The 20,603-nt window shown below is 60.8% G+C and overlaps 1 protein-coding gene across 2 annotated transcripts; it reads left to right on the top strand.

Moving 5' to 3' along the window:
- Positions 1-207: 207 nt before the first annotated feature.
- Positions 208-20,393, top strand: RAB3IL1 (RAB3A interacting protein like 1). Of its 2 annotated transcripts, none has more exons than XM_035012997.1 (10): positions 208-285; positions 9,066-9,303; positions 9,736-9,831; positions 9,929-10,006; positions 10,246-10,464; positions 12,034-12,162; positions 12,258-12,370; positions 13,887-13,986; positions 16,828-16,894; positions 17,706-20,393. In XM_035012997.1, exons 1-10 carry the CDS (start codon positions 275-277, stop codon positions 17,786-17,788), a joined length of 1,134 nt encoding a protein of 377 aa, XP_034868888.1. In that variant the 5' UTR covers positions 208-274; the 3' UTR covers positions 17,789-20,393. The 2 variants fall into 2 exon arrangements, with proteins under 2 accessions (XP_034868888.1, XP_034868887.1); XM_035012996.1 differs by having other exon boundaries at positions 9,911-10,006.
- The last annotated feature ends 210 nt before the right edge of the window (positions 20,394-20,603 follow it).

Here is a 20,603-nt window from a genome sequence, read left to right as displayed (position 1 = left end):
CGGCGGATCCGAGACGAGTCAGCCGCGGGCCGCGGAGCGCAGCGCTGACCGCAGGACGCGCCGGCCGCCGGCTCCTCCCCCGCGCCCGCCGGCGCACGGTCCCGGGGCGGGCGGGCGGCGGGGGGGCGGGGCCGGGCACGTGTCCTCGGGCCGCCCCCTCGGCCACGTGACCCGCCGGGGGCGGGGGTGGCCGGGGGGCGGCTGCGGAGGGACTGACAGGCGGCGGGCGGGGACGCGGCGCGGGTCGGCGCGGGGAGCTCGCGGCGGCGCCGGGATGTGGAGCGGGTAGGTCGGGGCGCGCTCGCCGCACCGCGCGGGCTCGGGCCGCGGCGGCCTCCGGGGCTGCGGATCCCTGCCGCGTGTGCACCCGGCCCGCGGCGGACGGGCGCCCCGTAGTCCCGGGACGCGCGAGCCACCGCGCGGCGGAGGTGGAAGGACGCCCCGCGGGGAGGGGTCGGGGGCTCTCTATGGGTGGGGACCTTCCCGGCATGACGGCGCCAACTCCTAGCTCGTCTGGAGCGCGAGTGAGAGGGGGGCGGGCAGGCGGGCGGGGGGGGGGGCGGCGCTTGCAAGCCAGAGTAAGTCTGGGGTACGCACCTGGAGGAGCGCTCCCCCCCTCCAGCCTGGATGAACCCTTGGAGAGCAGTGCAATTGGGAAAGGGGGCTGGGTCTCTGCCAAGGTCGCTAGTAAGTTGATGAACCTCCATCTGGGGCTCCTGGATCCAGCCCAGCTCAGAGGTGTGGGGTAGGACCTCCCTGCAGTCGGAAGGAGGGCAGCAGAGCCCTGGGTCCTGGCTTAGTGGCCCCAGTCCCTATGACTGTTTATTGGCTCTCAGGGGTGATCCCAGTCCCTTGGCCGACCTGGTGTGGGTCCCCTGCCATGTTCGTGCAGGAAGGCTGTGGTTTTCTCAGGGACTTGGGCAAACACTTCCTCCTCCCCATGGCCTGGGAAGGCCAGGTCCTGGAAGAGCTGTGGCCAGAGTGGGGTGGGTTGTATTCCTGTAAAGAACTGGACCACTTGGGGGGTCCCAGGACAGGACTCTTTCCTAGCCAGAGCTGGGGAGTGAGGGACGGCCTCTGGGGGCGCTGGCAGGCTGGAGGGGTTTCTGATGCAGTCTAGGTCCACTTGACTCCATGGCCCCTAGCAAAGCTTGGGCTGAGATGCTAGGGAATAGTGGGGCTTTGTCCCCAGCAGGGGGTGCTGAGAGAAAGGGCTCCTGGCAGGGGTGAGGTGTGGAGAGGCATGCCTCTTAAAGGGTGGAAAGGTGAAGCAGAGCACATGTTTTTTGGAAAAGTACCCTCCTCCACCCCCCCCCCCCACCCCTGAAGATGACTGAGTTCAGGGAGAAAGTGTTGTGTGGGACCTGGTGGGGTTAGCACAATCTTGCGTGGGGCTAACTGTGTTTAAGGGGCATCCCAGTCTGGAAGAAGCTTGTGACCCCATATGTTGGGGGCACCCAGGCAAAACAGTCATTGAGTTACTATGTGATCTTGAGAGTATGGCCTCACTTCTCTGGGTCTCTGGGCGAAATGAGCAGGTTGTGGGGTGGAGAGCTGCAGGCTGATCCATGACCAGAGTGCCCTTCCCTGGAGGCATGCAGGCCAGAGCCAGACAGACAGGGCTGGGAGCCATCAGTAGATAGATGCTCTCTTTTTTTTTTTTTTTTTAAGATTTTCTTTATTTTTTGAGAGAGAGCACATGAGAGGGGGGAGAGTCAGAGGGAGAAGCAGACTCCCTGCTCAGCAGGGAGCCCGATGCGGGACTCGATCCAGGGACTCCAGGATCATGACCTGAGCCGAAGGCTGTCGCTTAACCAACTGAGCCACCCAGGCGCCCGATAGATGCTCTCTTTAAGGACAGTGTCAAAAAGACTCAGGGTCCTGGAGAAGACCCCCTCCCCCCACCGCCAGTCCAGCCTCCCTGCCATATTCCCAAGAGGCTTCTGGATAAACCAGGCTGCCAAGCTGACCCCCACATGATCCTCAGTATAACTCATTTCTTTCTTTCTTTTTTTTTTAAGATTTTATTTATTTATTTATTTGAGAGAGAGAGAGAGAGAGAGAGATAGCATAAGCAGAGAGTAGAGGGAGAGAGAGAAGCAGACTCCCTGCTGGGCAGGGAGCTCGATCCCGGGGCTCGATCCTATGATCCTGGAACCATGACCTGAGCTGAAGGCAGACGCTTAACCAACTGAGCCACCTAGGCGCCCTATAACTCACTTCTTGCATGTACATTTAGACCCCCAGGGCCTAGCCAGGTACAGAGCACCTAGGAGGTGCTTTATAAATGCAGATGGAAAACATGAGGGACAGAAGGGGGAGCTGCACACCTGGGAGTGAGAGGCAGAGTTTGGGGGTTTCCTTGAGCACTGCATTTTTATGGATCCCCCCCTCCCAACTCGGGTATTAGAGGAAGGGATTGAAGGATCAGGGGCCAAGCTGCCAGAATCCACTGGGGGCCTGGTGTCCTAGGAGCTCACCCAGACCCCAGCAGGAGCCAGAAGGGACCCTGCCTGGGGTCACACTTGTCCATGTAAGTCTAACTGAGCTGCTTGGGCTTGCGGCCCCCAGGGGCTCAGGACAGTCTGGGTAGGTGTATATTTGGGCCCTTTATTCTAGAGTATGAAGACTCTGGGATCAGTGGCCCTGGCTAAGTTGTCAGTGTCTCTGGAGTTTCTTTCCTCATCTGTAGGTGAGGGATGGTTGCCGTTAATGGCTAGGCCCTGGTGCCAGTTCATCCCCTTGGCCCTGGCCCCAGGGCTGCTCCCCTGGGGTGGGTGGCAGTGACAGGACTCTGCAGGAGCTCAGGTGGGCCCTCTTCCTTGGGACTCCTTGAGCAGGAGCCCTGAACTCTGAACCCAGAGGCAGCTCCCCCAAAATTGGGATGCTCCTCTCCCCATCCCCCATAGTTTCTCATGTCCATAGTCTTGGGTGCCAAGCCTGTCCTGAGATGGGGTGATGGTGGCATCTCGAGTATCTGCAGCTGACACAGTGCTGGGCACTTGGGGCTTGGTCAGCAAAGGCCAGAAATTGAGTTCTGGGTTAGTTTTCTCCCCTGGTCTCAGTTTCCCTGTCTGATAGATGGGGCTAATATTACCTATTTCTAGGGAGGGCCGGGCTCTGATGGACTGCTCAGGAATGAAATGAGATTCCCCCACCCTCCCAGGGATGGAGGACTCTGTCTTTGGAACAAGCAAGATGCTGGGGAGCCCCAGGGCTGCAGACGGGCTGTGTGATCTTGAGCAGGTCACCTAACTGCTCTGGGTTTTGATTACCCGAAGGGGCTTGGATTTGCAAGCTCCTGCCTGTTGGGCCTAAGCTACAGAGGTCTGAAGGCTCAGACTTCATCTGAAGTGTGGAAGGAAGGTGGGCCTCCTGCCTGGGAAGCAGTTGTGCACCTTTCCCAGCTGCTGCTTTCTGGAAGCCTTCCTTGATCTGACTACCTAGTGGGGATATACCTCCTGCCGTTCCTTACTCTGCACATGTGTGAGGAGCTCAGACCCTCACTAGAATCCTGCTTGGTGTAGACTCTCCCCAGGTCTGCCCAAGATTTGTGCCCAATAGGGTGGTGGGGGACAGGGAGCAGAGTGAATTAGAATGCGGTCAGAAGGGAGCTCAGGGATGTTGCTGCCAAAATCTGTGCGGTCATGCAGATTGGGCAGATCGGGGCTGATGGGGTGCCTAGCACATGATAGGTGCTCACTCTGTATGTGTTGGATTTTCGAGGTGTCAGATCCTTCTAGGACTGAGCAGGCGGATGTGAGGCAGGTGCTGTGCGCCCCGCTCCGCCCCAGCACAGAGTGAGCCCCCACTGTCCCAGGCCTTGTGCTGGCTCCCAGGGGAGACGCAGGGCTGGATTCCCTGGCAGGGCTGGGCTGGACTGGCGGCCCTGGGGCTATGGTGAGGAGAGGCTTGCTTGGCCCAATCCACCTGATTCAGGTGTTCCAACCTCCCTGCCTTCTGTCCTGCATCCTACGGCTGTTCCTGACCTTCTCCGCCCCCTGCTCCGTGTTCTACAAGGCACACACCTGCGTCCCGCTTGCTGGAGTGGTCCAGAGTCACCTGCTTCCAACCCCCCTCCCCCAGGGTCCTGCTCGGCTCGCATGCCTGATACTCTGTTCCCATGTGTGACATATATGACACCATTGCCCCATTCTGGAACCTTCCCTTCCAACCCTGGTGATGGCTGCTCCTCAGACCTCCAGGCTGGCTCTGTGGCGCTCTACTCCTCTGTGACCCCTCCCCCAGAGCACGCTCAGCCTGCAGCCGCTCCCTCTGGCCCCGCACCTCCCTCAGCCACCTGTAGACCCATATAGGACATGCCGCTCCCCAGATGCCTCAGCGACCCTCTTTCTCTTCCCCGACAGACCCCCTCCCAGTTCCTTATTCCCGTCCTGGGCACCATTTCATTATATTAGTTAATTACTGTAGTTTTGTTGCTTTTTTTTTTTTTCTCTGTCACCCTCTCCAGCCCCCGGTTCCTGCCACAATTCCCCCCTCAGAGTCTTGTGTCTCTGTCCCCTCTGCACATCCCTTCCGAGGCCAGGACCTGCCTGGCTTATGCAACGGCCTTGGATGGAAGCCCCACCATCCCCACCGCCACCCCCTCAGGCACTTGGCTCCAACTTCCTCAAACCCCATCTGCATCCTGCCTCACTTCTCCAAAACCACCATTCATCCCCTTGCGTCCCGTCTGGATTTCTCTGGGTGACAGGTCACATGATGCGATAGAGCTGGGACTCTGAGTTCTGTTCCCACCCTGCCACCACTTTGCTGTGTGTTCCGGTCAGGTCGCCATCCATCTCTGAACACCAGGCACCTCCTTGTGCCACCCAGGCTGGGGAGAGCGTCTCCCTGCAGCGGCGTCCTGAGGGTTTGGAGCTGCGACCTCAACCCTTCTCTGTCAGCTTCACCTGGCCGGGCTTGCAGGCTGGGCGGGGAGCCGATGCGGGAAACCTCTCCTGGGGCCCCTGGGGCCCCTGGACAGGAGGAGTCACTTGGCCATCAGCCTCTGTGCTCTCCCAGCTTACCAGAAGGCCTGTGGGTGCAGGGCCCTGAGTCTGAACAGGGCCCCTGTGTGTGGCCCTGCCCCGCAGACCAGATCAGCTGCAGCCACCCTGTTGGCCCCGGGCAGAGGGTGAGCGCTCCCAGCGTGCCCTCCCTGCCTCTCCTTCCCCCCGTTTCAGAGCTTCCCTAACTAGTTCCTTCCGTCTTCTCTAAGGAATCCATCGTGCCCGTTAGCACCGGGATCTTTAGTTCAAAGAGGTGACCTGGGCGCTGGTCAGTGGACAGGGAGAGATCGAAGGGCAGAGAGACCTCATGGCAGGCGGGTTGGGCTGGAAATGGGAAGAGTATGCCGGATCCTGGTCGGGGCCCTTCTGGCCCAGTGGGGGCTGCTGGGTGACTGGGAACGATAGAATCCACGGGTCCTCATTCTCATTTTGCCACTTTTTGTGGATGGGGACAAAAGCCCTGCTGGCCCTCCTAGGACAGGACTGGGGGGTGAGCATTGCGGTTTCTGCTCCCCCCCCCACACCCCCCGTGTGTTTCCTGAGGAAGTAAGCCAGTGGGGCCTTTCCTGTCTAAACTGTCGTGGGCTCTAGACAGCGAAGCCAGCTTCAGGATGGGGGATGTTGGATGCTCCCACTTTCCTCTGACCTTGACTCTTACTGTCTCCTGCCTCTAATCTCTTCCCAGTGGCCCTGGGTCCTGCTACAGGCCTTCCCTGTACTCTGGACTCTGTTTCTGCAGGGAATGGGGGCTGAGAAGGTTCAGGCTGAGGGCCATGGACCTGGACTGAGGGGCAGGGAGGGGGTGTGGTGCAGAAGAACTTAAATGGTAGCCCATGCTTGTCCAAGGAGTGAGTTCCCCAGCCCCACGGGCATTCACCTCCAGGTTTTCCAGCTCCTGGTCTGGGATGCTGAAGTGTGTGAAGATAGAGGATTCTGGCTTGGGCTGGACCTATGGGGCCTGGGGTCCCTCGCATCCCTCCTTCCTCTGAAATTTCCGAGTTGCCTCACAGCCCTGAAGTGTGAGGGGAGGGCCTGCAGATTCAAGCTTCTCTCCCAGGACAGAACCCCTTTCCTCAACCCTTCTTTCCTGAACCCCTGGCCCAGGTGTTGGGCAGTTGGTAACTACTAGGCGGCCCTGCTCTTCCCACGCTTTCTGCCACAGGGTTTCGAGTTGGGCTTTTACACTGGGGAGGGGGGACATGGAGGGCCACCGTTTCCTCTGGCTGCAGAATTGGGTCCCATCCTTCCCAGCAGTGGGCTAAAGTGAGAATCTGTTGGAAAATGATGGGGGACAGTCCAGCTGTAACCCCAGCCCATGCCCTTGGGACCAACAGGAGAATTAGTGACCACACTGGTGGCCCTCGTGGGAGGGGCTGGAGGTCTTTTTCTCCTCGGCAGGGGCGTGGGTGATGTCTGGGGTGGTCCTTACAGAGGAAAAGACCCCCAGCGCCGGGTGTCTAAAACCTGGGATCCTGCCCTGTGCCCCATGCCGTCCCTGCTGGTCACCCCCCTCGTTGGCCCACAGTTCTTGCTCATCCTCTTGAGGCGTGCAGCCCCTGAGTTGGGGTCTGTTGCCCCTGTCAAGCCTGAGTGACAAGGACCATCCTCTCTCACCTGAGGAAATGGCCCTGGGCCCCAAGCCTCCAGACTGTCAGCCAGAAGACCTCCCTGAGGCCTGTGGTTTTGGCTGTGGGACCCAGAGCCTGGGCAGGCAGTGGGGGTGTTTGCCAACGTGGCCGCAGACGGCACGGTCTTTACCTGGTGCTGTATCCCGTGACTTCTTCACCTGGTTCTTAGTACGCCTCCTCCAGGTTTTTACCCCCATCCCAAAGGTGGGAAGCAGCTTCAGAGAATTGTAGTGATATTCCCAGGGGCTGGTGCGTACCCCAGCTCGGAGCCTGGCGTGGACCCTGGCCTGGCCTGACTCTGGCCTCTGCTCTCAGCCACAGCTCCCCCAGCCCTGGCCTGCCCTCCTGGGAGGCAGTTTCTGGGCCCGAGCAGAAGCTGAGAAGTCAGTCGGGCCAGAATGGGGTCCGATTTCCCTGCTGCAGCCAAGGAGGAGTCTCCCGAGTTGGCCTGGGCCTCACAGCCTTCGATCCTGAAGCAGATGCACTGATTTCCACAGTCACACCCCCACTTACCGGCTGGAAGGGGGGCGCTTCGGGCCTGGACCCAAGCCCTGGCTGCCTGTCCAGCACCGCCACCGAGCGAGCAGCCATGTGGGCCTGGGCAAGTTCTGCCCTCCTCTGAGACCCCCGTCCCTCATCTGTAGGATGGGGACAGTCCCACGAATGCTGTTGAGAGCTCTAAATGAGAGGACATGCACAGAGCAACCAGGTGGCACCTGGCCAGTGTGAGGCCCCTGGGTGCAGACCCCAGCCCAGGGCCACCATGGCACTGCCACAGCCCCTGCTCACGCCTCAGGGACCCCTTGCCAACGCCCCCCCCCCCCCCCAGAGGTATTAGGAAGGATCCCTGTCTGGCATAATCACTACTGATGGAGTGATAGATGTGTTTTCCCACTTCGTCTATCAGAGCCCTGGTCCCTGCCAGGCGGGACCCAGCCAAGGACCCATGAGGCCACACTATGGGCCGATTCCAAAGCAGAGGGCAGGCTGGGCTGGGCGCAGGGACAGGGCCATGTGAAGGGTTGGGAATGGGCTCATTGCTGGGCTTCCCCGGGCACCCAGTCCCTTTGTGTTACCTCGGGAGGGACCGAAGCTCAGAGGCTGCTTGGTGACCGTCTCAGGGTCCAGATGACAGGGAGGAGGGACTGATCCCCAGTCTTGCCTTTCACACATTCCCCTCAGTAAGCCTGAGGCCCACGACCCCTTGGCCTTGTCTTTCCTCCGTCCTGCCTCCCCTCCACTTCCCCGCCCTTATCAGCCGCCAGGCCCAGCCTGTCACTCTCAGCCCAGCCACCGCGGCTCCGAAGCTGCTGGCTCAGGAGCCACCAGCTTTTGCTGAGTGAGCGAGTCCAGAGGTGCTGTCTTGGCACAAACCACTGCTGGCTGCCGAGCCTTCTCCCTTCCTGCCTCCCTCCCTCCGCAGGGTCTCTTGCAAAGTGGGGGGTGTGGATGGACAGTGCTGGGCGGGACGAGGAGGGGACGGAGGCTGATGGCCGCAGCACTATCTCTAGGGTCTTCAACTTCAGGGAGAGAAGGGTCCTGAGGCCCAGAGAGCGGTGTTTGCCTGAGGTCACAGGGCAGACCAGCGGAGAGCCGAGCCGGGACTGCTCCCCACAAGGCTCAGGGAGCAGGAAGACGGTCTGCCCTGCCTGGGTTGTTTGGCAGAATCTTCCTGCCTCAGCTCTGTGGGGCCCTGGCTGGGTCCTCCCTCTCCCGCCCACACTAAGTGGGTTTTAATTTGCATAACATTTGCATTAACAGTAGCCTAGAAGGCAGTTCCCATTTAAGTTCCTCCTGTATGCAAAGGTTTTTGCTGGTTTTTTTTTTTTTTTAAGACCTTATTTATTTGAGAGAGAGAGGGCCCAAGAGCACAAGTGGGGGAAAGGACAGAGGGAGAGAAACAGACACCCCACCAAGCAGGGAGCCCCATGCGGGGCTTGATCCCAGAACCCTGGGATCATGATCTGAGTCGAAGGCAGATGCTCAACCATCTGAGCCACCCAGGTGCCCCCTGTGGGCCAAGGTTTTATGCACGTCAGATGCATTCGGTGACCCTAGAGGTAGGACCAAGGGGATGTCCCCGCTTTGTAGAAATGGAGATTCAGATTCTCAGCACTGACACGTTTACAGTCACCTGCTGGACAAACCCGAACTGAGCACCTACTGTGTGCCAAGCCCAGCCCTAGGCCCTGGGCTGGAGAGGGTGGTTGACAAAGATGAATGCGTCCTGTCCTGGCCCCTAGGAGACCACGTGTTTGGTCCCTCTGCCCTTGGGACAACCCAGTGATAGCCTCACAGGTAGTGTCCCTGTCTTGCAGACGGGGCCCAGACCAGGCCCAGAGTGGCAGGCATGTGGCCCAGGGTGGGTCCCTCAGCTCAGATCTGGGTCTCGGGACCCCACCCTGGATTTGCTGTTTGCCCGCAGCCAGCCCCACCCAGACGAGGGCCACCCGCCGCCCCTCGAAGCTGTCCCGGTCCCCTGGAAGAGCGTGGGCCCCTGCAAAAGCCACAGGGAGTCCCCAAGAGGCCTGGCGGAGACCCCTGGAGGGGAGGAGGGCCCTGCAGCCGCCCAGCTGGACGTGTTGCGCCTGCGAAGCTCTTCCATGGAGATCCGGGAGAAGGGCTCAGAGTTCCTGAAGGAGGAGCTGCACAAAGCCCAGAAGGTGGGGCTTGGAGGGCGGGGGGGGGGGGGTGGGGGGGGGAACGGCAGGGACAAGGGGCCCACCTGGAGGTGCTGTGGGCTCTCCCAGAGCACCCCGCATGGAGGCCGGGGCTGGGCGCGAGGGAAGCGCAGAGGAGAAACAAGTTCTTGTGACTTTGGAAGGATTTTTTGAAGTCTTGACTTCTCTGAATGCCCGTTCTGAGCTCTAATAGGCTGACGGTTGGTGTTTCGACATCATGCTACATGCTAAGTGGGAAACGCATCCTAAACCGTAGGGCGACAGAGGAAGGGAGGTGGGGGCTCAGAGGCCCGCTCAGAGGCCCCCCACAGTGGAGCCCCGTCAGTGGGCCCGATGCCCCCCCCCCCCCCCCCCCCCCCAGGCCGGGGTCCCCGTGGGGCTGACAGCCCCCCCCCACCCCGTGGAACCCCCCAGGAGCTGAAGCTGAAGGACGAAGAGTGTGAGCGGCTGTCCAAGGTGCGGGAGCAGCTAGAACGGGAGCTAGAGGAGCTGACGGCCAGCCTGTTCGAGGTACCAGGGCCGGCCAGCTGGGGGACCGGCTGGGCAGTGGGGCCGCTGGGGCCGCGCTGGCTCCTCACCGCTCATGCAGAGCCTGCCTTCTCCCCAGGAAGCCCACAAGATGGTGCGGGAAGCCAACATGAAGCAGGCAGCGTCGGAAAAGCAACTGAAGGAGGCGCGGGGCAAGGTGAGGCCTGGCCAGCTCCCAGACAGGTGCATCTAACAGAGCCTGGGCGTACAGTGTGACGCCAGGCAGGCCATGGGTCCGCTCTGAGCCTCAGTTTCCCCATCTGTAAAATGGGTGCCTCAGTCCCCACCTCAGAGGCTGTTCCAGGGGTAGCAGGGGGGTTAGGTACCGGTCACCGTCAGGACAGGCTGTCCTGAGCTGGGGTGGCCGGTGGTTGACGGCCACCTCATCCCGGCCAGATCGACATGCTGCAGGCAGAGGTGAGCGCCTTGAAGACACTGGTCCTCACATCCACACCAGCCTCCCCCAACCGTGAGCTCCACCCACAGCTGCTGAGCCCCACCAAGGCCGGACCCCGCAAGGGCCACTTGCGTCATAAGAGCACTGGCAGCACCCTCTGCCCCGCTGTGTGCCCCGCGGCTGGACATACCCTCACCCTGGACAAGGAGGGCAAAGAGGTGAGGGGTGGTGGGTGGGCAGTGGACACGGGAAAGGGAGACGGTGTCCAGCATCAGCCAGGCAGTGGGGCCCAGTGGGGAGGCCTGACGCCTCACACTGTGACCTGGAGCCTGGGCTGCCATCCCCGGGCCTCTGTGTCCTCTGGGAAGGCTGGGCAGCCTTTTTGTGATAATGAGGTTTGGCCCTCAGCCTCTGTGTGTACCCTGTGTACATCTCATGGGTCCCGTGAGGGCCTGGTCACCTCTCCATGCCCCTCCAAGCAGTAGGTGGTATTCTGGGCACCTGAGGCCGGCCTGGGGCCTGAGGGCCTGGCCTGGGTGGGGGGGGATGGGGGAGTTCTTCGGGAAAACACCTTCCCTGGGCCTAGGAGGCTACTGCTGGGCCTCTGGGGACAGGCTGCTTGGGCCCTGCATGCCCGCAGCCCTGAGGTCCAGGACCAGCTCGTGACATCCCTGGATTCGAGGGTCCTCAGCGCCTTCTGCCTTGGTACGTAGACAGGCAGAGCCTTTGGGGGCTGTCTCCCTCCCTCCTCACCTTGGGTACATAGGGTATTTGGTCCAGGCTGGGCAGTGGGCTGTGATGTCCTTGACCGTGGGTCCTTGGGCAAGTGAAGGCACCTGCCAGAGCCTCAGCTTCCTCACATAAGGGCTCCCCAATGCCCATGGTGACTGATAAGACCTGGGTGTCAGGAGCTCAGCTCAGGGCCGCACTCAGTGAGCCCTACAAGGGCTACATGGGACTCGGGGTCCTGTGGTCTCTGAGCCCCCAGCTCCATCCTGCCCTGTGTCTCTGGGGCTTCCAAGGAAGGGACGCAGGCCAGGCCTCGCCCCCTACTTCCGAGTTCTCAGCTTCTGACTGAACACTAACATCTCCTTCCTCCTGTCTGTCTCTGTGCACCTGTCATCTGTCTGTCTGCCCCGCCGCCCCCCCCCCCAGCCTGGGCTGCCCCCCCTCCTCTCCCTGCTCCTCTGCGTGGTCCCCAGCAAAGCTGTTCACCTCACCTACGAGCCGGCCTGGCAGCTCCTGTCTGGGGAGCCGCTCACGGCCCCCACCTCTGCTACCTCTTTCTCCTTTTCCCGACAGGTAATGGCTGGGGAGAGGGGCCGCCCCTCTGCCCCCGCCCAGCCTCACTCACACTGCATGCGCCCCAGGGCGGCCAGCCAGTCGTCTCTCCCGAGTAGGCGGCCCCGTGTGTGTTCCCTCTGTGTGCATGTGTCTGTGTGTGCGGGGGGCGGGTGGGGGGACCTGCAGGGCCCATCTTCAGCTTTTCCTCCTCCAGGAGGCAGAGAGGGGCTTCAGAACGAGGCCCTGGACCCAAGTCTGCAACCTTGTAGAGCTGGGAAGCTAAAAGCACACCTGGCTATGAAAGTTTGAGTTCTGAGGCCCTTGGTACAAAGGGAAGGAGGCGGTTCTTCCTTGGAGCTCTGTCCCCTGCTGGGCCACTGGGGACAGACCCGCTGGCAGGCTGGGGCCTGCCCCGCAACCTCCCTGGCTCCCCACCATCTTCAGCTGCCCCACCCCCGCCCCCTGTGCCTTAACCACTCTCTCCGGCTCACCCTCCCTTGCAGGTGGACACAACCCTGTTCGCAGAATTCCAGGCCTGGCGGGAATCGCCCACCCTGGACAAGACCTGCCCCTTCCTCGAAAGGGTGTACCGGGAGGACGTGGGCCCCTGTCTGGACTTCACCATGCGGGAGGTGAGGCGGGGCAGAGGGCGGCCGGCCCCGGGGCATGCCCCTCAGCCGGAGGCCAGCCCCTCACTGCCCCGGCCTGCCGCCCTGCTTTGTCGCAGCTCTCAGCGCTGGTCCGGGCCGCGGTGGAGGACAACACGCTCACCATCGAGCCCGTGGCTTCGCAGTCGCTGCCCACCGTGAAGGTGGCCACAGTTGAGTTTGGCAGCACCAAGTAAGCCTAGCGCCCTTCATCCTTTGCTGCCCGCTTGGGAAAGCCACACCTAGCCCCGCGCTCTGCCGAGGCAGTAGCCAGGGACCCGGGACCCAAGCGGGAGGCGGGAGTGGGGCACACAGGCCTGGCTGGGGGAGGGGTGCAGAGGCGCAGTGGCTGACATCAGGCAGGGCAAGGAGGCACCTTTGGCACAAATCCCGGCCTCTAGTCACAGATCCCCAGGCCCTACCGGGAGTCTGGGAGCCAGAGTCTCCCTCTTCCTGGCTGGTCTGCCGGCATCCCTCTCCCACCCCCATCCTCTCTCCCACAATGGGTTCTGGGCCCCGACTGACATGTAAGTGATGTCAGCTGTTGGCTCTCCTTGTGCTAATAAATAACCAAACAGCCCTGGTATCTTGTCCCTCCTGCGACTCAGCTGCCATCAAGCAGGGCTCGCAGCAGAACCAGACAGCCAGGGTGGAACAAGGGGCAGAGGTGGGGAGCACTTTCCCTCGGCAGCCCAGGATTTGACCTGCCAGGGAAGCCCCAGGGGGGAGCCTTGGCACAGAGGGGCACATTTGAGCCAGGTTTTGAAGGATGAATAGCAGTTTGCCAAGTAGGGAAGGGCCTTTCAGGCAGAGGGAACAAAATGAGTGAAGGTATGAGAAACCGGGGTATTAATGGAAACATCACTGGGTTTGTGGGCAGAGCAGTGGGGTGGGTAGGGAGATAGGGCTGAGGCCACAGAGGATGTTTGGGGCCAGAGTGTAAAAGGTCTTGAATGAGGTTTGGGCTTTGACCCACTAGGCCAAATCATCAATAGATGTTTCCTAAAAAGAGAGTTGCCAAGTCCAGTCAGAGTCACAGTGAACCTGGAGGCAGCAAAGGCACTGATAAGTCCTGCAACCCAGGAGCCTACTTAACCTTCCTCTGCTCCGGAGTCTCCATAATGGTTTCCTGGGCAGTAGGAAAGCAGCAGGGAACGATGATGGGCTAGATGTGGGCTTTTGGAGGAGCCCCTGGCTATAATGTGGAGAAGGGGAGAGACGAGGCAAAGGGCTGGTTGGAGGAGCTAAGGGGATTCAAGCAAGAGGTCCTGCTGGCATGACCTAGCCTGAGGACTCGGTGACCAAGTGGAGGAGAGAATGGACTCCTGTTTAGTTGGGGAAGGCGTGACTGAGCCTGAGAGTCCCCGTAAAGTAGGGGGTACGTTTTTAGGGGCTGCAGAGAGGGGAGCTTTGATAAGATACCTGGCATGAGGTGCACTGGGCTCTCCTGCCCACTAGGGGCAAGGTGAGGGGTTTAGGGGTGAGATCCAGCTTAGGTCAAAGGTCTATCCCAGGGACTAGGGTCTCTCCTTGGCCTGGCCCCCGGCTCCTGGGGAAGGTGGGGTCGAGGGAGAGGATGCCAGGCCCCAGCCCCAGGTCCGCTTGCCTCTCCCTCCCTTGGTGCATCCTTCTGCCTGCTGCATCCTCCCTGCATGAGCTGGGTGGGCGAGCCCCCGCCAGCCCCCACGACCCCCTCTGCTTTCCTCTAGTACCTGTGCCCTGAGCGGGCTGGCTCGTGCCTGTCGCCACCGAATCCGGCTTGGGGACTCTGAGAGCCATTACTACATCTCGCCGTCCTCCCGGGCCAGGGTGAGTCATCCAGTGGGAGGGTCACTGGGCTTCTTAGGGGCCCCCTGGGCTGGGACCCTAGGCCAGCCTAGGAGCTCAACTTTGATCTGCAGAACAGGGCACAGACTCAGGGAGGTACGGAGACCGACTCAGGCCACACAGCCAAGCCTGGTGAATTAGTTTGTCATTACTGCAGAACCAATTACCATAAACTTAGTGGCTTAAAACAACCCCCATTTATTATCATGCTCTCCCTGGGGCAGGAGTGAGCACAGCTTAGCTGGATCTTCTGCTCAGGGGCTCAGGAGCTGCAGTCAAGGGGTAGGCTGGCTGCCTGCTTTCTGGAGATAGTGGTCCTCTTCCGAGCTCACATGGCTGTTGGCAGGACTCAGTCCCTCGGGGCGGCGGGGGATGGCGGGGGATGGCGGGGGCGTGAAGGACTGAGGTACCTGTTTGCTTGCCGAAACCTAATCATGGGAGTGACATTAGAATTCAGGTTAAAATTCCAGGCTCCTGCCTCCCAGCTCAGGCTCTGGCCCCAGACTTTTGAGAAGGTTCTGAGGCCTGACAGTAGTGGTGGATTCAACGAGGCCTCCGGGAATCCCAGCTTCCCTCCTCACCTGCCGAGTGGCCCACGCTGGGTCAGTGGTCCCCAAGCTGGGGGATAAGGGCGGGTGGTCCCCGTTCCTCTGTCTCCTCACAGACCGTGAATAGGATTATAAGGAACCAAAGAGAATGCGTTAGAAGATTCTGAAGCTTGGTGCACAGGTAGCACAGAGTGGATGGGCCCTTTTGTAGGAACCATCTCCTGCCCTTGACCTACTAGAGGCTGCTCATAGGGATTAAGGTGGACAGATGGCCCCGCTGCTAGGCAGCTTGTCTGGTCCCGACAAGCTTCCGCAGGGTGTCCAGTGTATTGTCCCGAAACACCCCACAGCAACGAGCTGAGCTCCATTTGCAGATGGGGAGTCTGTGCCTTAGAAAGGGGGGGTGTGACCTGGCCCTGGGGCCTCCCCATTCTGAGCCCAGTCCGCCTTCCCTGCAGCCTCCGCCCCGCGCCTCTGTGCCCAGAGCCCTCTCCAGGGGCCTTTTTCTGATCCCCACCAGGGCTCAACAGAAGGAGCCTCACCAGACATTCTGTGCCCGGCAGAACTGTATCTGTAGATATAAAAACTAAAAAAACACTGTAGAACTCTGTTTCTTCCAAAGGCCTGCATGTCTCTGCGTCGGGCAGAGCTGGGATGGGAGACAAGAACCGTGTGAAGTTTTAGGAGGTGGTCCCCACCCTGAAGAGACCAAGGAATGTGGCATCCATAGAGAGAAGAGGTTTCTGTCCCCACAGCACAGCCCTGGGGAGAGAACCCCACTGCTCCCTGCCTCTCCTTGCTCGCCAGCCTCCCGTGGGGGCCCACTGGCCACCTCACCACAGCCCCTCCTGAGCCACACCGGCTTAGTCCCCTCTGGGGCACCCCTCTCTCACGCTTGCCTGGGCCACCAACCCCCTGCACCCACTTTGTCCTCCTGGCTGGCAAGGATTCCTATGTGTTTGAGGGCCCCCCCCCCCCGGAACTCTGGACCCCGTGGGCCCCCACACGCTTGGCGTCCCTCCCCCCGGGGCGCTGGACATTGAGTGGGTGCTTTTGGGGCACAGCTGCTGGCCACCTTCTGCCCTGTCTCTGGCTGGGCTCCCTAAAAGCCGAGCCTAAGATGAGGATTTTATGCCATTCTTAGGAGGACTGAGGAAAGCAGAATGGCGGGGTGTGGCTTCGGCTGGAGTCTGGCTGCAACCTGATCCACGGGGGCTCTGGAGCCCAGGGTGGGTTCCACCCGGAGGCAAGGGGGCTGGCCTTTTATACACCGCATGCCAGCCAGCCCCCAGCCATACCCCCCTGGCTGTGGTATGCAGGGCTAGGGGGGACAGAGGGGCACCCATGAGCCCTTGGTGGCCAACACTCTCAGCCATGGGGAGAGGGGCCCCAGCCTGGGGAAGGGGCCTGGGCAGGGTACCAGCAGCACCCTCTCTGCAGAGGAGAGTAGAAGGGCCCACGTCTGAGCCAACTTGGGGTCCGCGGTGCCCAGCATAGGGCATATGGAGCAGGCCTCAGGCCAGGCTGGGGGCTTCAGGCCTGGGGATCCAGGGCAGCCCCAGTGAGCAGCTTCTGATCCCCCTGCCTATCCTGGCATTACCAGGAGCACTGGGCCAAGGCCTGGTTGGCCAGGGCCTCCAGCACGCAGAGCAGGCAGGCCCCTCAGGATGAGCGTGGATTCAAGGGCAGGCCGCCTGGTTTCACCTTCCAGTTCAGCCACTTACTGTCTCTGTGGACTCTGTAATTGTTGTCTGGTGGCTTTGTTCTTGGAGTCTCTGTTTTCCCCATGTGTAAAATGGGAATAATAAGCATGTCTGCTTCACTGGATGCATGTGCTGGATTAAATGTTAGCTGCTGCTGTTGTTTTTATTGGGAGTAGTACTAATACCACTGTTGGTAATTAAATTTTATTTTATTTATATATATATTTTAAAGATTTTATTAGAGAGTGAGGGGGAGGGGGGGTAGGAGTAGGGGGAAGGGGCAGAGGCAGAGGAAGAAGCAGACTCTCCCATTGAGCGGGGAGCCCGACTCGGGGCTCGATCCCAGGACCCTGGGACCATGACCTGAGCCGAAGGCAGATGCTTAACGGACTGAGCCACCCAGGCGCCCAGGTAATTAAAGTTTAGAGCCCAGCCCTGTTCAATTGAGGGAGCATTACCTGGCTCTGATGGGACATGGGGTTTCCCACTCTGGTCTCTGATCTGCCCTGGCTTTTGGGGAGACCCCAAGTGTGAGGGCTGGCTGGTCACAGCCTCCCCGCTTCTGCCCCCAGATCACTGCAGTGTGCAACTTCTTCACTTACATCCGCTACATCCAGCAAGGCCTGGTGCGTCAGGAAGGTGAGCGCCCCCTGGTGGCCGGCGGGGCTGGCCTGTGGGAGGGAGCGGGCGGGCCAGCAGCGGTGGGGTCAACCTATGCGCGTTGTTGCCTGGACAGAGGGGAAGACTCTGCCAGGCTCTGCCAGGTCCCGCTGCCTTCTCCCCGCCAGAAACTTCTCCCAGGCCCCGGGGCTTGTGGGAATTGCTCCCTGTTACTGGCCTGGCATTGGAAGCCCTGCACGATGGGGTGTCCCTTGTGGATCTCCTCCTCACTGGGAGTGGCCTCCTCATGGTCATTTGACACCAGCTGCTGCCTCCCACTTTACCCTTGCCCACCCAGCAGGTCCTCCATCTACCTGTTGTCCCCTCTACCCCTGTTCTGCAAGGCCTAGCATCCCGCTCCTCCACCAAGCTTGTCAGTTTGAAGTCTGAGCCTCTCCTCCCCAGCTTGGGCATCAAGCTTTGGCCTTGGAGGGGAACTCGGACTGACCCCGTGGCTCTGCTGACGGCTCAGGGTCTCTGAGACCCCAGGGAGATGGGGTTGGAAAGCATTTGTGGCCTGCCAAATGTGTGGCAGTGTGCTCATGCATGTCGGTGCTGGGCTGGGGGGCGATGCATGGTGGTGCAGAGTTTGTTCAGCACTCAACAGTTTGCAGGGCCTCAGTGTGGAGCCTCAAAGAGGTCGGGCCACTCACTGAGATCATCTGTGCTGGGGGGCTGGGGGAGCCCTAGGTGCCTACCAGCTGCCCTGCCCAAAGCCAGGGGAGAGGGACCCGGCCATCTGCCTGAGGTGACCCTGTCCCTGAGCTGTCCACCTTCGTTCCGCCTGCAGCGGAGCCGATGTTTTGGGAGATCACGAGGCTGCGGAAGGAGATGTCGCTGGCCAAGCTCGGCTTCTTCCCCCAGGAGGCCTAGGGCATGGCCCAGGCCTAGAGGGGGGCTCTCAGCAGCAGCTGACCCCTGCCCCAGCACAGAGACAGGAAGACAGAGTCCTGGATCCGGCCCTGAGCCAGAAGCTGAGCAGATGGACAGATGGCCAGGCTGCGGACGCCTTGCTGAGCTGGTACCAAACCTTTGTCCTGGGACAGACAGGACCTCATGAGCCGACGCGTCTCCCTTCATCAGTGGCACACAGCCGCCAGGAGACTTCCAAGGAAGCACCAAAGACCGAGGAGCTCGGACCCACACTAAGGGGCTCAGCCCTTAGGAGGGGGTACCCGGGGCAGCACCCCCTTTGCGGGCCTGGGACCTGCTGCTTGCAGGTGCCTTGTTGCTGCCATGTCCTCAGAAAGGGGCCACGCTGGGTGGCCTGATCTCCAGGGTATCCCCCACCTCTGGTCCCAAGCCCTGGGCCACCAGCGCCCCCTGGTGGCCATCCCTCACCCATTCCCAGGTGGCCTCCCTGTCGGACTGCCCCCAGCGGGCCCCCTGTGTCCGGTGTCCGCGGGGCGGTGGGGCCACAAGGGGCTGTCAGGGACTTCCACACCAACCTGGATCTGCTTGAGAACTGCCCCCAAACTGTTCTTAAGGTGGATCAGGGCCCCTCCTCCTTGCCCTTGACCTTCCCCCTCCCCCGTCTGAGCCCTGTGCTCAGGGAGGCCTTGCCCCCACCACCGTTGGAAGGATTAGGATACTTTTCTCCCGAAGTAAAACACAGACAGGGCCTCAGGACACCAGTGTCTGTGTTCAGCTGTGGGTGGCCATTCAGACAATGGGGGCTGAGGCCGCCAAGCCCTGCACACAGGACTGGGGTAGGGTGGGGAGGACCCAGGCCCCTCCTCACTCCTCACAGCCCACTTGGGACTGGGGTCCAACCTGGACACATCCCTCACCACAGCTGATTTCCTCCTTTGGATGGAATGTAACACGATCTCTATTTAATAAAGGAAGGCTTTGTTGGTAGAGGCTGGGCGCCACGCGCCTTCACTCCTGCGCCCTGGGGTTCGGGCCAAGGCTTGGGCATCTAAAGGAATGAAACCAAATCCTTCCGTAGCCCGCCCTCGTGCTTGGGATTAGGCCCAAATCCTGAAGGGACTGCTGTGGGGAGTACCACTCGAGGCCTCTCCAGAGGTCCGTGGGGCTGTGGGTTTTCAGGGCCGAGCCTGGCTTTCTGCCGAGGGGCCTGCTGTGGGGAGAGCAGCGGTGCTGAGGCTGCCCCTCGCGCTGTCTCGTGGGGTAGATCACCCTCTGGTCTCCCTGTGTCTGTCTAACGGGAGCTTAGAGGTCGCGAGGCTGCCTGGCGAGAGCTGGACAGTGACGGGATCGATTGGTGATGTCTGCCAGCGGCGCAGACATCTTAGCAAGGTGTGGACCTGGGGAGCTATCTTGTGATTCCAGATCCCCTGCCCACCTGTAGGGGTGTGGGTCCAGGCCCGTGGGGGTCCCGGGGAGGGGGGAGCATAGCAGCTTCTGGTCAGTGTGTACTGGGGCTGGTGAGGGGGTCCCTACTGGCCTGAGGCCTGAGGCCGGCTGTGGGCTGGCCAGGACTCTGTCAAGGCCACGCAACCCTATCACCCTCTCCAGCCAGGAGCCTTTTCGCTCTTGGTCTCCTGCCTTGCAGATTCCCCCTTCCTTCCCCCACTTCCTCACGGGGTGATCCCAACATCCTCTCCTGCATACCCGCCTCTTTCTGCCCTCCTCTTGGTCAGTCCTGGGTCAGCTGGGGGAGAAAGAGAATGAAGGTCTGGGCTCTGAAGCTTCTGTGCCCCTGGATGAGCCACCCAGGCCGAGGAAACACCAGGCCACATTTCAGAGCCCTGGCAGAGGGTCCCACAGCCGACTCGCTTGGCCTGCCCCCAGGACAGGATTTCCTGTCAGGCCAAGGCAGGGCTGTGGTGGGCAAACAACAGCGGGTGGGGTGCTTGTGGGGGACCCAGGGGCACACAATCTGGCTCAGGACCTCCCAACAGTAGCTAATATCTGAGCACTAACATCAGCCCCAGGGCTGGCTCCACGCCCTTTAAGCAAACCAGTGCACTTAACCCTCAGAGAACTCCCGTGAGGTACTACTATTTCCCCATTTTGCAGATGAATCCCCTGAGGCACCGAGAGGTCACACAGTCAAGGGTGCCCCCAGGACAGGAATGCCTGAGCCCAGCTCCGGAGCCAGCACCCAGGACTCCTTGCACTAGACAGCTGCCTTGTGCCTGACGCTGGATGAGGCCTTTCCCTGTTTCTCAGAGACGTAGAAACTGAGTCTCAGGCAGAGGCGGAGCTGGATTTTCATTAGGCTTGTTTCCCACATTTTTACGGGGTTACAGCTGCTCCCCACCCCCACTCTTCAGGCTTCTGGGGGTGACTGGGGGCCCTCCGGAGGGAGAGGCTCAGGGCTTCGGCTCTTGGAGTTGGGAGAGGTTTAACTGACATCGGCCGGACAGGAGTTTTTCCTCTTAAGTGAATTTCTAGATAACTCTGTAAGTGCTCCCGGCATCTGTGGTCACCTCTTAAAAGCTAGCTCCAAGGGGCGCCTGGGTGGCTCAGTTGGTTAAGCGACTGCCTTCGGCTCAGGTCATGATCCTGGAGTCCCTGGATCGAGTCCCGCATCGGGCCCCCTGCTCAGCAGGGAGTCTGCTTCTCCCCCTGACCCTCCCCCCTCTCATGTGCTCTCTCATTCTCTCTCTCTCAAATAAATAAATAAAATCTTTAAAAAAAAAAAAAAAAGCTAGCTCCAACCGTGGCCATCGAGCCTGAGCCCATGCGCGCACCTTTCACGTTGCTCTGCTGTGTCACG

This window comes from Mirounga leonina, unplaced genomic scaffold (assembly GCF_011800145.1).
Source record: "Mirounga leonina isolate KUSES-001 unplaced genomic scaffold, KU_Mleo_1.0 Mir_166, whole genome shotgun sequence".
Taxonomy (NCBI): Eukaryota; Metazoa; Chordata; class Mammalia; order Carnivora; family Phocidae; genus Mirounga; species Mirounga leonina.
Note: the sequence above shows the minus strand (reverse complement) of the source record. Positions and strands in the feature narration are given on the sequence as shown.